The 18,954-nt window shown below is 44.1% G+C and overlaps 2 protein-coding genes across 2 annotated transcripts; one reads left to right on the top strand and one right to left on the bottom strand.

The window, feature by feature from the left end:
* Positions 1-1,722: 1,722 nt before the first annotated feature.
* Positions 1,723-7,090, top strand: LOC109786414 (U-box domain-containing protein 33-like). Its single transcript, XM_073497308.1, has 9 exons — positions 1,723-2,170; positions 2,377-2,501; positions 2,604-2,749; positions 3,433-3,537; positions 3,701-4,097; positions 5,098-5,229; positions 5,384-5,845; positions 5,996-6,724; positions 6,902-7,090. Exons 1-9 carry the CDS (start codon positions 1,723-1,725, stop codon positions 7,088-7,090), a joined length of 2,733 nt encoding a protein of 910 aa, XP_073353409.1.
* Positions 7,091-16,787: 9,697 nt separating this feature from the next.
* Positions 16,788-17,768, bottom strand: LOC120962355 (serine/threonine-protein phosphatase 7 long form homolog). The gene is made up of 2 exons (XM_040386139.3): positions 17,267-17,768; positions 16,788-17,180 (listed from the first exon to the last, which is right to left on the bottom strand). Exons 1-2 carry the CDS (start codon positions 17,684-17,686, stop codon positions 16,878-16,880), a joined length of 723 nt encoding a protein of 240 aa, XP_040242073.2. The 5' UTR covers positions 17,687-17,768; the 3' UTR covers positions 16,788-16,877.
* Positions 17,769-18,954: the final 1,186 nt, after the last annotated feature.

Raw genomic sequence — 18,954 nt, 5'->3', positions numbered from 1 at the left:
GGGATGAGAGCAGCAGCTCGCACCATCAGGAAAGAAAACAATAGAATTTAGGATATATTTTCACTAGGAACGCTGTTTCCCTCCCTCTCTTCTTTCCTTTTACTAGCTTCTTGTAGACTGAAGACGGTTAAACACTCAAGAAAACAAGCTTAATTATGAAGAAAAATGTGGTCGTGAGAGAGCCCAATTTGTATTTTTTTCCCAGTATTTCTGAAGTATGCAGAACAAGATCCCTCCTCTTACAGATGCATGTGTGCATGCAAGAAAATGACTCTGGGTGGGAACATATAAGCATCCCTAATAGCTCTGTAAAAATCTGCTAGTAGTAAAAGTCGCTTCATGGGATGCATGTCCACTATAATTTAGGGAAATTTGTCTTCTCGCTAACTTTTCTCAATTCCCATAAATATTTTTCATATTTTTTCTATTTCCCATTAAACAAAACCTTTTGGGCAGTTCAGGCATGCACGATAGGCGCCCATGGTTGAGCACGACCGAGGCATCAGACCTCACTGGAGCGAGCCAAACCGGTGGTAAGCAGCGGCGCTGGGTTGTGGCTGCGCGTGCGCAAAGGCGCACGGGGGTGCACAGGGTGCGAGCTGCCGAGGACTGGGTGAGCTTGCCCAAGGCGGCCATGGCCATGGCAAGCAGGCAGTTGGTGAGCTCCGCACGGGACGGGACACATGCGCCTGTGTGTGTGCGCGCGCGCGCACGCGTCCGCACATGTGTGTGCGTGTGTGTGTGGGTGTGAGCGTGTGTGCGGTGAGGTGGGGCGGGGCGGCCCAACGACGTGGCGGCGGCCCCGCGTGCCGGCTGCGCTGGAGCCGCGTGAGGGTCTCCTATGAAATTTCAGGCAGTCTCCAGCCGCCCACCATATTATACGGAAAGGGTCATCTTCTTGTAAACATGAAGAAAGTTAGGAAAAATGTATGGAATCCCATAAAAAATTGAATTTACGGGAGCTTGACCCCCTTTAAACTGAAGTATTTTTTAGGATACGGCAGAGAGGCAGTTTGATCGACTTTGCATGGAAAGCTCTAGCTGCTACTAGAATCTAAGTGATTCGTTTCCGGTGGCGGTACGATTGAATTCCATGTGGTTGTGTTCTTGGCACTGATTAAAATCACTGGAGAAGAGATTTAGCGGCAACATAAACTGCAGCAAAAGTTTTAGCATAAATCGGCGAAATATTCGGCGAAATAATGTGGGGATACATCTCAAAAGGATTATACCAATAGAAAACTTAATATGTTATATTTTCTAATGGTATAACTTTGCGTACAAAATTTGTCCATAGCTATGCAACGTCCGCTTGATTGTTGGTGGTGCATAGATCGGCCACGCAATTCCATAAAGAAAAAACTCAGATTTGGGCCCTCGGAGAGGATACGCGTTGCAGGTATAACCTTCCTGCCAGGTGGCCGTTGGTATTAATTGTGTAGAGAAAACACACTAGAAACGGGCAAAGGTAACCAACAATTTATGCATGCACATGCATGTAGGGTTTGTTGGGATTGTTTTCTGCAACCAATCCAACGGCACACCTGGTTTAGGCAAATTACGAAAAGCCGTTCTGGGCCGACTCCATTCTAATCGAGAAGCAGAGTCCTGCCGTTTCCTTTCCTTTTTGCGATCAAGCCGCGGCTTTATTACATGGGGTAATCGGCGGCCAAATTGAGTGCCAAAGGAGCATCCTGCAACCACAAATCGGCCGGCTTCAAGATGTACAGCTACGGCGCTTCCGAGGCCAAGCAAAGGAAAGAATCCCACTTGGCCAAGATCAGGCACTCCCGGCGCCCGGCTCCCAGGAGGGCTAGCCTCGATGCCGGTGCCAGAGACAAGGAGGCCACCACCATCTTGGAGGGTGACGGCGGACGAAGGGGGCTGTATGTGTCCCTAGAGAAGGGCGAGGTGGATGGTGGCGGCGGCGAAGGCAGAGACGGAGGAGGAGGAGGAGGAGGAGGGAAGCTGTATGTGGCCCTAGGGAAGGGCGCGGAGGATAGTGGCGGAGACGGAGGCGGAAGAGGAGGAGGGAAGCTGTATGTGGCCGTCGGGAAGGACGAAGAGGACGGCAGGTCCAACCTCCTCTGGGCCGCTCGGAACCTCCTAGCCGGCGATGACAAGCTTGTCTTGCTGCATGTCCACCAGCCCGCCCACAGAATCATGACCGGTAAAATTAAGCGCCAAACTCTCTGCACAAAGTAATGAAGATACACAATAAAATGTTTTCTTTCTCCACACTACGTACTTATATTGATGTTGCTTCTGTCTTCAGTCACTTGCTTAATTAATACTACAATCTATCTATCTGTCTGTCTACCTATATAATTATCTGTCTATATATCTATCTATGCTGATCAAATTCTTTTGTCGCAGGATTTCGCATGGTCGATGCAAGCCAGCTTCAGGAGAAGGACCTCAAGGCATACCGGAAGGATGAGGAGGAGGAGATGAACACACTTTTAAACCACTACCTCGACTTCTGCAGAGATTCTCTCAAGGTCTGCTCAGCTAAAAAAGGCCAATTCCATTCTCAAAATCATGATGCATGTATTTTATTCACTTCTTGCCTGTTCAGAAGAAAAACAAAACTTTCTTTACAGATGCAAGCCGAAGCACTGGTGACCGAGAAGAACAGTACTGCAAATGGCATCGTCAAGCTCATCGAACAGAATCACATCTCAAACCTTGTCATGGGAACATCCTCCTTCTCGCCTGACGTCCAGACCAAATACACCTTCGTAACCAGGTTTCATCGATAAACACACACACAGCGGACTGCGCTTGTTTCTGTGCATAGATGTATGTAGGGCAAAGCACCGCGGAAGTTGTGTAATTATATGTAAATTTATTATTTCATGTACGTGAATTAATGTCTCTGCTATTGTAAACAAGCGGCGATAAAACAGCTAGGCTGCACAACCAATTAATCAGTATTAAAACGCGGCCCTTTTGTAAGTTGACACACAATCCAAAATTTGTCTTCCTTGTCTAGTATTACTTAGTTAGCAAATGACAATTAATCACAATACACTCCCAATAACAAAACACTACTAGTACATAATATGGCTTTACTAATTAGTATGGGTTTACTAATTAGTATGACACACAATACACTCACAATTAGTATTACTTATAGTTAGCAAATACTCCATTTAATATGTCTTCCTTGTCTAGTCTAGTATTATTTAGTTAGCAACACACAATACACTCACAATTAGTATGGCTTTACTAATTACCCCCCCCCCCCACAACACAAAAACACACACACACACACAGTCTATAGTCTAATGTACAAGTCAATTACTCCATTTAATAACCTGTGTTATGTATGTTGATTGTATGGATGGTTGCTTTATTTATAAACCGGGGCGAAAGCCTATTTCAAAAGAGAGTTGTATATGTTGATTGTGAAATCTTTCATGTGGACAGGAAGAACAAAGCACCAAACTCAAAAGTTGCAGCCATTGTGCATCAACAAGCCAAACCATATTGCCAGATCTTCTACATATGCAATGAGACTCTTGCTTGCTCTAGGTATGACTGCCATGCATGCATTGCAGCCCTCGGCTCGACATAAAAAAAATTGCTACATAGAATCTGCGAATTTAGTTTCTCAAAGAAAAAATCTGCAAATTTCAGCTCGATTGACTACCCAAAGTTATTTCCAGCTGACAAAACAACGGTTCATCATTTTCAGAGAGGCCACTCAGCGTTTGATAAAAGTAGAGTCACCGCAAAGCGGCTACACAAGCACTGATTCAGACAGATCCGAGTTCCCTGCAAGATCCCAATCACTACCGTCACCAAGGCAGACAAGTTTCTTCGGTTCCACAGATCAAAAAGCCCTTCAACAAGAGTCCAAGCAGCCAGTTAGCTATACATATCCCTTGTCAGCATCGATAACAGACAGCACGGAGACCATACTAGGTGCAAGGGGCCGGTCAATTCATACAACGACATCAAAAGGTTTCTCCCTGAATTCCTGCCAGCAAAGCTTTCGGGGATCTTCACTAGTTGTAAAGGATTTGGATAATATGAATGGTTCACTTGTACCTGTTTCAGTTGCAAGCTCTAAAGAACATCAACACTCTATGGTATGTCATTTTGGACTGAGTAGAGTTATCATCTAAGCATAGCCACAGCTTGTTCATTTCAATTGTCGTAAATTTATAGCGAGAAATACTCCTCCATTATCCAAAAACAACTATTAATGGGAAATCAAGTACTCCATCCGATCCATATTAATTGTTGCTGATTTAGTCGACAATTAATATGGTTCGGATGGAGTACTATATTGTTAAAAATGAGTATGCAATATAGGCCACTTGCTTATGTGAACATCAGAGATGTGACAATTTCTTCAAATTATTGTAAGGTGGTTTAATACTTCATGTACTCCACTGAACAACGGAAGTCAACAATAGAATGTGTTCCACTGAACAACGGAAGTCAACAATAGAATGTGTTCCACTTAACAACGGAAGTCAACAAAAGAATGTGTTCATGGCTGTAGTCACATTCAACCAGTAGTGTATCTAACACTTGCCACTAGCTAGCACTATGTAAACACTAGAGATGATACCTCGCGTGGCTACGCGTGTGAATTAGTTGTGTGCAATTATTTCAAGAGATTTGGTTGTATGAAAGATTGGTATTTGGGTTAACAATTTGAAAATTGAAACTAAAATACATATAATATTGTACTCCCTCTGTAAAGAAATAGACATTTTAGATCACTATTTTAGTGATCTAAAAAGTCTTATATTTGTTTACAAATGGAGTATTTGATTATTGTATAGTTGTAGAATATTTATTGAATATAAGTAGTATGCATGGTGCATGGTAATGTGGGTCTTTTGCATGCATGGTGGCATGGTGAGATGGCATAGTTGCGTGTTGAGAGAATTAGAGTTAGTGGGGATCGACTAGGTATACAGGATTCTACCTATTTAAAACTTACAATTCTGCTGCTATTGCCCTATCATCTAGATTTTATTTGACCAACTCAGGTCTTTTGTTTTTTGTCGGAGTTGTAATACTTACTGGATGATGCTGGCATACCTATTGAATTCAAAGCAAACATATGTATTACAGATAGAAACCGCCGTGCAACGAGAAGTGTTCGGGCAACTACAGCTACTCCTTGATGATCAGGAGTGCTCAAAAAGAGAAGCAATTGAGGATCAGCAGAAAACCGCGAGGGGTCTGTTTGAAAATCCTATGATGGTATGCTATTTGTAATTGCCACATGCCTTCAACCATCCATTATTCATGCCTAATATGTTATTGTATTTTCCCAATTTTCTTGTGTAAACACATGGGAATTGTGTATGTTAGATGGTGCACCTGTCTCACAACTAAGCCAACTGTTTTCTTGCAGTTCAAAGCACAGGAGAATTCACTCCGCGGAGAGAAAAATGAGCTAGAGGAAAGACTAACCAGAGAAAAGGTTGGACTCGAAAACGAACGCCTCCATTTATACAATGAGCTGCAGAAAGCAAGTGAGCAACGAGCAGAACTTGAGAACAAGCTTCTCCAGACAAACTCCCTAATGGAAGAGTTGCAGCGCGAGAAAGAACATGCTGTTAAGCAGGCTGAAGAGATGCGCCAAAGAAACGGTAGCGGTGCATTTGTATTTGGCTCTACCAGTACTAGTGCCATTGTCTTAACAGATTTCAGCTACGCGGAAATAAAAGAAGCGACAAACAACTTTGATGCCTCCAAAAAGATAGGGGAAGGTGGGTGTGGAAGCGTCTACAAGGGGTTTCTTCGTCATACTACTGTAGCCATAAAGAAACTGAACAGTGAAGGCGCAAGAGGAGATCAAGAGTTCAATGATGAGGTAACTAACTCTTAGTATTCCTTTCCTTTAATGCATGCCGCCAAAACATCATATATATTATTAAGAGTAGACATGCTGCCAGCTAGAGAAACACTAGTAAAATGGTGCATCTAAATATGTGATTTTTCCTCTCATGTGTATTAATTACAGGTAGAAACACTCTGTGGGATGAGGCATCCGAACCTTGTCACTCTGATAGGAGCGTGCAGGGAGGCCAGAGTGTTGGTCTTCGAGTTCTTGTCAAACGGAAGCCTAGAGGACTGTCTGCAGTGCGAGAACCGAAGAGAGACACTCTCATGGCGAATGCGCGTCAGAATTGCTGCAGACATTTGCATGGGACTTATCTTCCTCCACTCCAACAAACCAAAAGGCATTGCCCACGGTGATCTCAAGCCTGACAATGTCCTTCTCGACGCCAACTTTGTCTGCAAACTGGCAGACTTTGGGATCTCTCGCCCCTTGAATGTCACAAACACCACTATCACCCCTTACCACCGAACAAATCAACTCAAGGGCACAATGGGATACATGGATCCAGTATATATTGCCTCAGGGGAGCTCACGGCACAATATGACGTCTACTCCTTTGGAGTAGTGCTGATGCGATTGCTAACTAGCAAGAGCCCCCTAGGCCTTCCACATGTTGTGGAGGGAGCATTAAGAAAAGATAAGTTGCAAGACATAATTGACACTTCTGCTGGGGAATGGCCACCTAAGTACACTAAAGAGTTGGCAAAACTAGCACTGAGATGTTGTCGTTATGAACGAAAGGAGCAGCCTGATCTCAGAAAGGAGGTTTGGGATGTCTTGGAAGCTATGATGAACTGTCCAGATGATAAACGCATGCCACCAAAGTTTCTCATATGTCCAACAACACAGGTCGGTTAACTAATCAAAGAAATGAGTATCTTATGTTTCCCTCTCTTTAAAAAATGGTTATCTTATGTTTTCCTGACTAATCACCTACAACCTTTACAATTTAGTCACTAGCTAGATTAGTTAATTTCTACTCCAAGTTTGATGTAATAAACTTGCATCTCCATTATATTTTTTTAGGAGATCATGAAGGATCCACACATTGCTGCCGATGGATACACGTACGAAGGTGCGGCCATCAAGTGTTGGTTTAAAATGGGGAACAAAATGTCCCCCGTGACCCGCGTCAGCTTCGCGCACCATGAGTTGATACCAAACAACGCCCTCCGCTTTGCAATTCAAGAATGGAAAAAGCGACAGCAACCTTGATTTCTTAACCTCCCATTTTATTTGTGTTATGATGCCATCATGTTTATGACTCGAAGCAAATAAAAAATGGCTCCAACTATGTATGGACGGCCTGGACTGTAAGGAGTATTAGCATTAAGTCTGGGAGTCCTATTAGGCTATATTTCGTTTCCTTGTATCCCATGTCTTGTGTAAACATATGAAAACTCATGTGCACTCCTGGGAGTACGTACTCTCGCTCTTCATATACCACATAAATGATACCACTATACCTCATTATTATTTTTAATACACCTTATTAATTATTACTAGATACCTTAAATTGATTTTTGTAAAAAAATCATTTGGGTGCATGTATTTTATTTTATACGCACATAAATTGTTATTTTGTATGTACAAATGGTATATTACGTAAACTATGGAACTTGGTGATATTTTTTCATAAAATTTGTGTTGAGGTATCTTAGAATAATTAATAAGGTAGCTGCTGATGGATTCACATATATGCTGGTGATGCCATCAAGGACTGCTTTCAAATGGGGAACAAATTGTCCCCCACCATGAGGTAATACCAAACAATGCGCTTTGCTTTGCCAAGTCAACAAATCACAGAACTGCACGGGAGGGACAGACCTAACCAAAAACTAATCCTTGGCCACACATTCCCGTGCCACACATCAGCTTCTCCAAAACACCCTCAACTTCCAAAGTATAATAGGCGGTACTGCCAGGTCGGCAGAAAATGCGTCGGCGACCAATATCCACTCGCTTCAACTTCCAAAGTACTCCCTCGGTAAAGAAATACAAGAGCATTTAGATCACTACTTTAGTGGTCTAAGCACTCTTATATTTCTTTAGAGAGGGAATATAAACTAAGGAGCATAGCATTGGCATATGTAAACGTGTAGGTTAACAGCAGCAAAAAAAGGGTTTTCTGATGATTTCCAAGTGAAGATAGGATCTGTGTGTTGGCGGCGCGACAAGGCAAGTCGGAGTGTAGGAGCAGAGCAACCGTGGGTGATGGCGATGAGCGCAGGAGATGAGCAGCCATGCCCACTAATGTAGAGGAAGTTGCAGGTGGCATAGCAGCAGGTGAGTGTGTACAGCTACTAGGCAATCTACTGCATAAATAAACATGACAAATTGTCAAGTCAATCTACCTATGCACAATTAGTACCATGGAATGAGTCAGATAAAGATTAAAATAACTAGTATAGGATTAGTAAAGAATGGTGTGGATGGAGAAGAAAGTCCAAAAAGCAGAGGAGCCAATCCAAAACGCAGGGACAATTCCAAAGCTGACCTGAGCTGCTCTTGGAGGCGGCCGCAGACTCACCGGAGCAGTCCTTCTCCTCCTCCGGCGACGGCAAGAAGATGAAGAAGGTGTACGTGGCGGTGGGGACTGGGTCTCACTCCACGGCCATGGTGCTGTGGGCGCTGCACAACTTCATGGACTGACAATTACCAACAGCAATAGTTTGGTAGGTTACTCAGCTGGTCTATCTGGTAGATCACATGCTCACGGAGTTCTAAAATCTTGGAGATTGAGGAAAATTAAACACCACTGCAATTTCTCTGACCTTTGGGTAGCGGTACATTCATTACATCAACCGGGTAAACAATCGGTTGAGACGACTCTAATCACACCAAATCCACTCTTACAAACCCACTGATGCTTCAGAATTGAACACGGGACAGTAATCTGGCATCCATACCATTTTTCGAAAAGGGGCGCTTTATTACTTAAAAGATTTAAGCATTAAGGCATGCCATAGACGTTGTAATCTGACAACCGCACACAAACAGACTGCCAGGCATCAAACTGGACTAGTGCAGCAAGCTCTGCATAACGATCGAGCAGCTGCAAGCAATGAACCCAAGGAAATGAACACCACAGAGATAATGATTTCTCAGGTTATAAAGCTGGTTGTATTTCTTCAGGTCCAGAGGTAGATGCGCCAGCAGCAGCGGCAGCAGCTTCATGAGACCTCTGGGGGTGCTGACCTGGGAAGTTGATGGAGGGGCACCGGCGTTTCCTCCTGCACTCGAAGGCTCCGTCCTCTGCAGCCTCTCCGGCAAGGTCTCCATCCCCATGCACGATAGCAGGAGCCAGATATATGAGAGCAGCTCCCCGCCAGTGCCCAAACTCTTGGCATGTAGGTACCCTCGGCACCTACTGGCCCAGAAGCAGAGCATCTCCATCCCACACACCCTAAATCACCTCCTACATTTTCTCATCACCCAAAGCCAACAATTCTTCAGAAATCTTCCAGGCATCCTGGATAAAAGCTTTTTGTGTATCCACGGGCAATTTTGTGCACCCAACTTCTTCTTCTTCTTCTTCTTCTTCTTCTCCTTTTCTCTGTTTTTCTTCTTCTACTCTCTTTTTTCTTCTTCTGCTGCTTCTTTCCACACCAACTTGACCTTGTAGATGAAACCTTTACAGCCTGTTCGACTCTTGTTTCCTGGATCTTCTTCTTTGCATTCCGGGGGCTGCAACTTAGCGATAATTCGGTCCATAAGTCCTTTTTCCATTTCCTCGGGTGATGGCCCTTTTCTCTTGAGGAGCTCGAGGAATGGCTTGTCATCCTTGAGGATCTCCTCCAGTTCAGTATTAGCAGTCTTGAATAGATTCCGGTTCGTGCCGGGCAGTAGCATCTCAGGATTGATGAACAGTAGGTATAACCTGTAGTTGGAGATTTCCATGCATCCCTTGGCATTTTCATCACTAGCTGCTGCGTCAAACTTTTGGTAGAAGCACAAGTCCGTTGTGATGTGCCATATGATGACACTCTCGTCGAACGGCCTGCCTAAGCCCCATTCCTGGTCCTGGTTGCGCCCCGTGTGATCATTGAACCTCGTGTAGCTGGCAGCATCCAATATGTGTTCCTTCCACCGACCTTTCACGTGTCGAATAAACAACTTTGTAATTCTGAAAGATGAGGAGCATGATTTGAGGAGGTCATTGCCTTTGGTGGGATCCCCGACCCGGTCTCTGCGGGGCAACGGATGAGTTCTTGTCTCCAGGAGCACCGGGAGGTTGATGACATGCAGCAGAGGTGCGCTTGGATACGTTTTAGTCCCATGACTAAAAGTAGTGGGACTAAAACTTGCTAGCCTCATTCATGCTTGGATCCAAATACTAAAGAGACTAAAATCAAGTTAACGAGCATTTATTATCCTCCAAACCCTCCAATCCAGAACTCGCCTGTGTTAAAGGAGAGGAGTTAAATGAGGAGAGAGAGGACTAATCCACATTTTAGTAGCTAAAATTTTTTAGTCTCAAGACTAGTTTTAGCCCCCCCCCCTAGTCAGGGGTGCTTGGAACTTTAGCCTTTTAAAAAGACTATTTTTAGTCAGACTAAAATAAGTCTCTTGAATCCAAGCACCCTCTTAGTGGTGTACGTGCATGTGCCTGTTTTCCAGGCCTTAAATGCCATCAATTTAGATGTAGACGCGTTCAATCAATGGTGCGTTTAAATTCTGCCAGGCATTGATTGTGCGTGTTAAAGATGTATTAATACTCCCTCCTGAGTGTGAACAATATCATGGATTAGAGAGCACACATGTTTTGCTTATAATTTGTGGAGAAATTTAATATTTTAGTATGCATAAACAGTAACTCACACTGACATCAAATATTTATAATTAACTTGCAGGGAAATATTACATTTAGGCGAGCGCTTGACAGAATATAGAATGGTAAACTACTAGTATTAGCTAATTATGTTTCCCTAAAAGATACATCTGCACATTTGACTTCAGGAAATGAACATCAATTTCTGGTGATTAGTGCGAGTAGAGCGACCCCATCGCTATAGGGGTCGCTCGAGGAGCTAAAGAATTACTATGATCTCTTATTTTGCTTTGGGACATGGACTGTAGTATAGCCACGACTCTATATCTTCAAAAAAAATCTCAAAAAAGAGCCATCTCCACGTATGAGTTCCACCTAGCTACACATGAACAGAGTGATGAACTAGAGAAGGACGACGAGTGAGAGAGGATCTGTTGTATTTGGATGGAATAAGGATGGGGAGCAAATGCAGGTGGTGGTGCAGGCTGTCCATTAACTCTTGTAAACAATAACTTGGGATCAGAGTGCAGTTATTGTATGGTGGGGCATGCACACTTATTGACCGTGTAATACGTGAACTATATGACATTGACATGATGCCGAGAAACTGATATACGAGGCTCGTTGTACGCAAACTGCATGCATCACGCGCCAACGGACGGAGGTGATACCATCCTTGCATGGAACCATGTCCACTCGTGATTTATCGACATATATACTAGTATATTATACTACCTTCGTAGTGCATAATAGCATGGATTAGTATTTTACTACTTCCGTCCTGGTTTATTGACCCCCATTGTATTTTGTGCCAAATTTTGATCATACATTTAACTAATAAAATGTTCAGGCATGTCATAAAAAATTATATCATTGAAAACTATGTTTAAATACGAATCCAATGATATAATTTTTGTTGACATGCATTAAATTTTGTTGGTTAAATCTTTGATCAAAATTGGCACAGATTACAAAAAGAACCAATAAATCAGGACGGAGGTAGTAGATGACTTCATTTATTGTGTTGCATGACACAGAATAATAGCACATAATTTAATACTATTGTACACTATCATGATATAATACACAATCATTCTTTTTTATTTATTGACATGCCACCTCAGTCAAATTGTCTACTCCCTCCGTACCGGTGTATAAGTCATCTTACGAAAACCAAATAATCCCAAAACACTTAGGCGCGGTGCACTAACTCTTACCTCGTTTCTTGTTTCTTGACATGAATAAAAGAATCAACCAATAAGAGCCGTCAGGCGTGTATGTTTCTTAATGACTTGAGACTACTCCCTCTATCAGGGTTTATTAGGCTCCCCCTTATTTTGGACTAAAGTTTGACCTAATAATTTAACTAACGAAATGTAAATTATATGCCACAAAAATTATATTTCTGGAAAGCTCTTTCAAATACAAATCCAACAATATAATTTTTTATAGTATATACTCTGGAGTATTTTATATTTTAGTAGTCTATAGATGATCAAAGTCTGGCCCAAAATACGGAGGGGCCCAATAAACCCGGATGGAGGTAGTACCAAGCATGGCATGCAGTGGTCAATTCATTGCATGCAACGGTATTAATTAGCAAATAAACATTAAGTTCTCTCGTTTTCCCCTCCGTCTTGGCCGCGGTGCCAATGTAAGATGACTTATGCATTGGTACGGAGAGAGTAATTGGCATTCATGATATTTACTATGATACTCCCACTAAGGAAGGTACTAAAAAAACTAATAGCCAAGACTTTACAAAGGGCAGACTTCTGGAGTCTTTTGTAATGGAAATGAGACAGACTGCCTAGGTTGCCCACGGATGAGCTTTGCAACCATCTTAACTTAGGCCTTAATTCTATCATTAGTGTCATCATCATTTTGATCACTGCATTGATTGCTTCCACCCTAGTACTACTACTCTAAGAGTTATGTAGTTTTCTTTAGCACTGCAGCAAACGGACGCGGCGTCTTGGCTCTCGAGTGCATCTGCATCCGAGTGTGAACAGTAAATTTGTTTAAATAGTAAAATGAAATTGAATTTCTTTTGTGATGCTAGACGCTCATGTGCGTGAAGTATGTGCCAAATTTCGCGGAGTTTAAACATTTCAGTAGCTCACAACAAAACAGACAAATTTAGGGGTCGTAAGAAAGTTTACTGTTCACGTAATGTTTTGAGCTAATTTTTTTAAATAATACATTTTTTTAAAAAAATTACAGAAATAATACGCCAAAAAAAGATTTTTCAGAAATAATACACCATCGGCCTACTGCAGGCCGACAGAGCCCAGTCGGCCCACAGCAGGCCGACTGGTGGCCCATCAGTTTGCTGCTGGCCGATTGGGCTGTCGGCCACCAGATTCAAGCCCAGTCGGCCTGCAGTTGGCCGACAGGGTCCAGTCGGCCAGCAGTACACCGATAGGCCTGTAGTGGGCCGACTGGGCTCTGCCGGCCTGCTGTGGGCCGACTGGTGCATGCCCATTTTTAATAATACAGGCGAATATTTTTTAAAAGTATATATTTTAACACGTTATGAATACATGGTAACATTTATTCAAATACATTATTAATGGAAATACTATTTTTTTAAACCACACAACATTTTTTAAAATGCTTTTCTGATTTCACAAACTTTTTTTAGAAACACGCGAATATTTTCTTAAAATGTCATGATCCATCTAAACATTTGTTAACCCACGTGATATGTGAGTATGTTGATTGTAATATCATCTTATATTATGGGATGAAGGGAGTACCATTTTGTAGAATGTCATGGATATTTTTTGGAAACACGAGAATATTTCCAGCAAAGGTGACGTACATTCATTTAGTGGCAGGAACCATTTCTTATCATATTTTCCAAAAAAATTGCATGCATTTTTTGAAAGGCGGGAAACTTTTTCCATTGTGATGAACATTTGTTTTGAAAGTTATCGACATTTCCAAACTGCGCTTTTCCCGCCACCCATTTTCCGCCACCCATTTCCCGCCATCCATTTCCCGCCATCCATTTCCCGCCACCCATTTCCCGCCAACCAATATCCCGCCACCCGTTTCCCGCCACCCGTTTCCCTCCTCCCATTTCCCGCCAACCTTTCCCGCCATACCGCAGTCGTTCTTTCCCGCCATTTTCTCGTCTCTATCTATAAAACCCCCTTCAGACGGAGCTGGATAAGCATTGCAGTGTAGTGTAGTTGAGATGTCCCATTATCCTTTCGATCGTAGTTTTCACCCTGGGATGAGCAGGACTCTTCTGAGGCTAGCTACCGATTTCAGGATGGATAATAGGATAGTTCCATGGGACGAACTCACCGGTAGTGACACCATAATGAATGAGTTGGCTCACCAATTACGTAGTTCTGGGTGGCCTGAAAGGACCTATGAGGAGGTACGTAAAGAACTTCTTAGGTTGCATGACAGGTGGAAGAAGGTAGTGGTGCCGAAGAGTGAAACTTTCAGAAGGATTGCAGCAAATAATCCATGTTTATGGACTGAGGAGAGCGAGGACGAAGATGATATCTTCATGCCGCCGCTTTCGGGTTCTGCATCGTCGAAGGGCAAGAGTTCTTCATCATCGAAGGGCAAGGTTTCTGCATCATCGAAGGGCAAGAGTTCTTCATCATCGAAGGGCAAGGTTTCTGCATCGTCGAAGGGCAAGAGTTCTTCATCGTGGAAGGGCAAGAGTTCTGCATCGATCGAGGATGACGATGATGACTTCATGTAGTTTTTATGCTGTATGTTGTGAGTTCAGTTACGTGCCATTTAATTTGGATGTAGTTCTATCTAGTTGTTTGTAATGTCTCGTTGTATGAATATTATGTTCTATCTAAATATGATCTTGTAGAGTAGGCATATGTCTCGTACATAAGTACATAGTCATTTGTCTCATACATAGAATAGACATAAGTCTCACACAGAAATAGATGGTAATGTCTCTACTGATACATAGGAGCGGCAATGACGACGTCTGGCCTGGCGGGGAGGCGGATCTCGAATGACAAATGCATCACATATAACTCGGTTTCCTGTAGCAATGCAACTGAACAACCCTTTTCCATTCCCATTCGCTCAGCATTTCTTGAATCTTGCCATCATCAGTTATGTCAATCAATTTTCTTTCCCCAGGGCCATCTGAATGCTTCCTGCTGACGTAGTACACAAAATCGTCTTCCTTCAACCCTTGCTTCAACATGAATTTAGTCTTCAACCAATCAAAAGTGAGGTCCACTTCACTAACTTGCACAACACTTGGAGACAAGCCTTGGACATGAACAATAGGGCTAAGCACCCACTGAGTACTCTCAGCCATCTGCAACACACAAATCGCTATATATTACAGAATATTAACGGAGCAACTAATACAATTCACCCTCCTATAATTATATTACGAATATTTGCCGTAGCAACTACAAATATTGACAGATTAATTAGTTGACATCTAAATATATTAACAAAAACTACCGGAGCACCTACGAAAAATAAAATGTGGGCTTAAATATACCCTTGAAGCGTGCGAAGGATGAAGGACGAACGGCGGCCACCAAACTGCCGGTGCTCCGGCTCCAACGAAGAACGACGAACAACAGCTTCTTCTCCATCACAGTGCTCCAATTTCACCACCAGCACACTGCAATGCTTATGCAGCTCCGTCTGAAGGGGGTTTTATAGGTAGAGAGGAGAAAATGGCGGGAAAGAACGACTGCGATATGGCGGGAAAGGGTTGGCGGGAAATGGAAGGAGGGAAACGGGTGGCGGGAAACGGGTGGCGGGAAAAAGTTGGCGGGAACATATGGCGGGAAAAAGTTGGCGCGAACATATGACGATGATGACTTCATATAGTTTTTATGCTGTATGTTGTGAGTTCAGTTACGTACCATTTAATTTAGATGTAGTAGTCATATGTCTCGTACATAAGTACATAGTCATTTGTCTCATACATAGAATAGACATAAGTCTTACACAGAAATAGATGGTAATGTATCTACTGATACAGATACATAGAAGCGTCAGTGACGACGTCTGGCCTGGCGGGGAGGCGGATCTGGAATCGGGGACCATCCCAACCTGTCGGGTGCCCTAACGTGACGAGGAGGAATCTCAGACTCTCCCTGGTCATGCTGTGTATCCTGTGTGGGGCCTGGTGGAGGAGTCGAAAACATGTTCATCCACTGGGTGTGCTGCGACATCTGAGCCTGTATGTTGTCCTCGGGATGTTGATCACTCCCCCACGTATCATGTGATGCCGACATAGACGCCTGATATCCATAGGCCCCTACGCGATGGAACGGTTCATCATGAAGAATGAGGTCGCATCAATTAATATTGCAAACAATAAATATGAAGACACATACCTGCTGGGTGTGACGTCTGCTCTGGCTGAAACACGAAACTGGACGAGGGACCGTGCTGCTGTGGCTGTGGAGAAAACACGAAGCTCGACGAGGGACCGTGTTGCTGTGGCTGTGGAGAAAACACGAAGCTCGACGTGGGACCAAAGTGCTGCGGGTGCCACGTAGAACTGCCAGGTTGGTCAGGACGGGGTGGCCTGGTTGTCGGCTGCTGTGCTAGGCGTGGACGTCGTTGATGTCGTTGCATGGAGTGACGCGGCTGCTCCTGCTCGTGCTGAACAACATCGGTTCTTCGGGTGCACGTGATAGCCTCGTACACCGTCCGTATCTTATTCTGAATTCTTTCCAAGAAGGGCTGTACCACTGGACGATGTTGAAGAAGAGGTCCAGACGATAGTGATCGTCCAAACGTGGTCACGTCGTCGTACAGTTCGCGTGTCAAGGTAGCCTGCAAATTTCCATGACGATTAATAATGTCTGTCTCTTGCACGTCAAAGTATTTGACAACATTACGTAAAGAAAAAATATCTTACCGCGTACTGCCTAGAGCCCGAAGTATCATAGCTCGGGTACATATCCGACGGAGTAGGATCCGGTAACTCCTCTGGGTGGGAGTACTCAACAATGCGTAACCGTGTTCCGGTCATGTAGCGCCGCAAATAGAGATTGAATTCATCGAGATCGAAATTGTGATTCTCGTGCCATAGATTTGTGTTTGCTGTCTCCCATTCTATAACATACGGCCCTAGTCTAACTAGCCAGTCATCAGTTGTCCTGTTCATGCCCTTCCTTGTCATCCTAAAATTATGGTGTGTGTTCAACAATTACCTAAAGCTTCGAATGGAGTACTATGAAAGAAAATGCAACATTGAAAAACTGGTTAATACCTGTGGATGTGTGCTGGCACCGGGTTCTCTATAGGGGGAGGTAGCTCCATCTGCAGAAGACCAAATTGCCTCATAACCCTCTGTTGTGCCATCTCCTCGACGAAGACATCGAAGATGATCTTCGATTTTGTCATCCAGTAATCTCGGTCCCTTGTGCATAGCACAGACATACCAGCAGGGTATCTCCCTTGTATGGCTGCTTCCGTGTAGGGCTGCCAGATGACCCCGGTGTACGCATCGAACTGCTCGTTCAATGCTGTGTACGCCTTCCTGGTCTGATCACTAGCAAAGCGTCTCTGCAGAGAATAAAAGTTAGTAGCCGCTAGCATCGATCGATCTCTTGTGCAGAAGAAGTTGCATTAAACTACAACACGGTGCATACCTTGCGACGAGTCCAACACAGACCGAAAGTAGGCATGTCGATGCCGTCAACATCAAACATGGCGTCTATAGGCTCATGAACCCGTACATCTGGTCGCCCTATAGAGAACCTCTCCCACGACCACAGCTGTAGGAATAGAGGGCATCCAAGAAGGGCTGGCTTTCTCGATGTAAGCTGGCAACCATTGCACATACCTCGGTATGTAGCCGCTAACACCGCCGAACCCCAACTCCTCTGTCTGATCTGATCCGCCGTCTGAGTGCTCGCTATCTCGAGTGCCATAGGGATGTAGAGGGCGCTAATAGTGGTGACATGGTTCTCCGTGAACATCACCTTGCCGAAAAGCCACAGTAAGTAGGCCTCGAGGCTCCGAGTGATCTGTTCCGCAGTCAAGGGCGCCCGGAAGTTCTGGATCTGCATTAAGCGAAGAGAAAGTTTTAGTAAGCCGCAATTATTTTCTGTAAAACTTTATGCGCGATAACTTGAAGAGAATAGGTAGGGGAAATTATCCGGAAATTTAGCAACCACTCGTACTTAGGTCCGTGATGCTCCCATACCGGATCGGGAGCATCCGGAAAAACACCGTGAAAACGTTCTGTAAGAGCTCGCTCCCAACCAGCCGGTGCGTCCAACGGACCTACGGCATGACCTGCCAACGGTAGTCCGAGCAAAAGTGACACATCCTCCAGAGTAGGAGCCATCTCTCCCCATCTGAAGTGAAACGTGTGGGTCTCTGGCCTCCAACGGTCCACTAAGCAGCTCAGCAAAGACCCATCGATATAGGTGCCTGGATTCCGCTGCTGCAGGGTGTGGAAAAGGTGGACAACAGAGTCATATGCATCAAAATAAGAACCAAATCTCCTCTCAAGCGCTGCATGCTTAGCCCTCCAAGCCTTGCCATAAGAAATTTTGTACTTCAACCTGGCGAACACTTTTGTCTGCACTGCCTTCACTTCCATAGCTTTGCCTTGCACTATCTCATCGTAAAACAGTCGAGCAATAAGCGTGGATGAAAGGTTGGCATGATCTTGAGGGATGCAGGGAATAAGACAAGTGTGATTAACTAAGTCACTTATCACCCAACTTGTGCCATACTTAGGGAGAAAGCCGTGCACCCTTGCGGGACAATCTGCATTCTTGCATACCATTGTGAGGAATTTCTGACTGGACACCTCAGCTTTGAAAACCCTTTGCGTGGACATTGCCCAATTAATTATTGCATCCTTCAGGGCTTGCTTGTTCGGATACATAGCACCCGTCGCAATATTGTTCTGGTGATATTGCCAGGCTGAATCATGTCCATCATTCACGGTCATTGCAGATGATAAGTCATGATTCCACCATGCAGGATTCGGGACCTCCTCTGCATTTTCTTCTTCATCTGACTCGTCAGAATCATCGGCATGACCCCTTTCAACATCGGTGTCTTCTTCTTCCATCTGGTTCTGCATGTGCCCATCTACCTCGTCAGCGTCCACCTCGCCATTGTAATCACCATCGGCATTTCCTCCTTCTACCTGACTACTCTGCCCTGGTTCATAACCATAAGCATTTCCTCCTTCTACCTGACTGCTCCGTCCTTGGTCGTAACCATAAGCATTTCCTCCTTCTACATGACTGCTCTGTCCTTCGTAGCCACCCTCCCCTTCATGTGCAGTGACCTCCTTCACGACGGGAAGCACTAAAGC

The sequence above is a fragment of the Aegilops tauschii genome, chromosome 4 (genome assembly GCF_002575655.3).
Source record: "Aegilops tauschii subsp. strangulata cultivar AL8/78 chromosome 4, Aet v6.0, whole genome shotgun sequence".
Taxonomy (NCBI): Eukaryota; Viridiplantae; Streptophyta; class Magnoliopsida; order Poales; family Poaceae; genus Aegilops; species Aegilops tauschii.
Note: the sequence above shows the minus strand (reverse complement) of the source record. Positions and strands in the feature narration are given on the sequence as shown.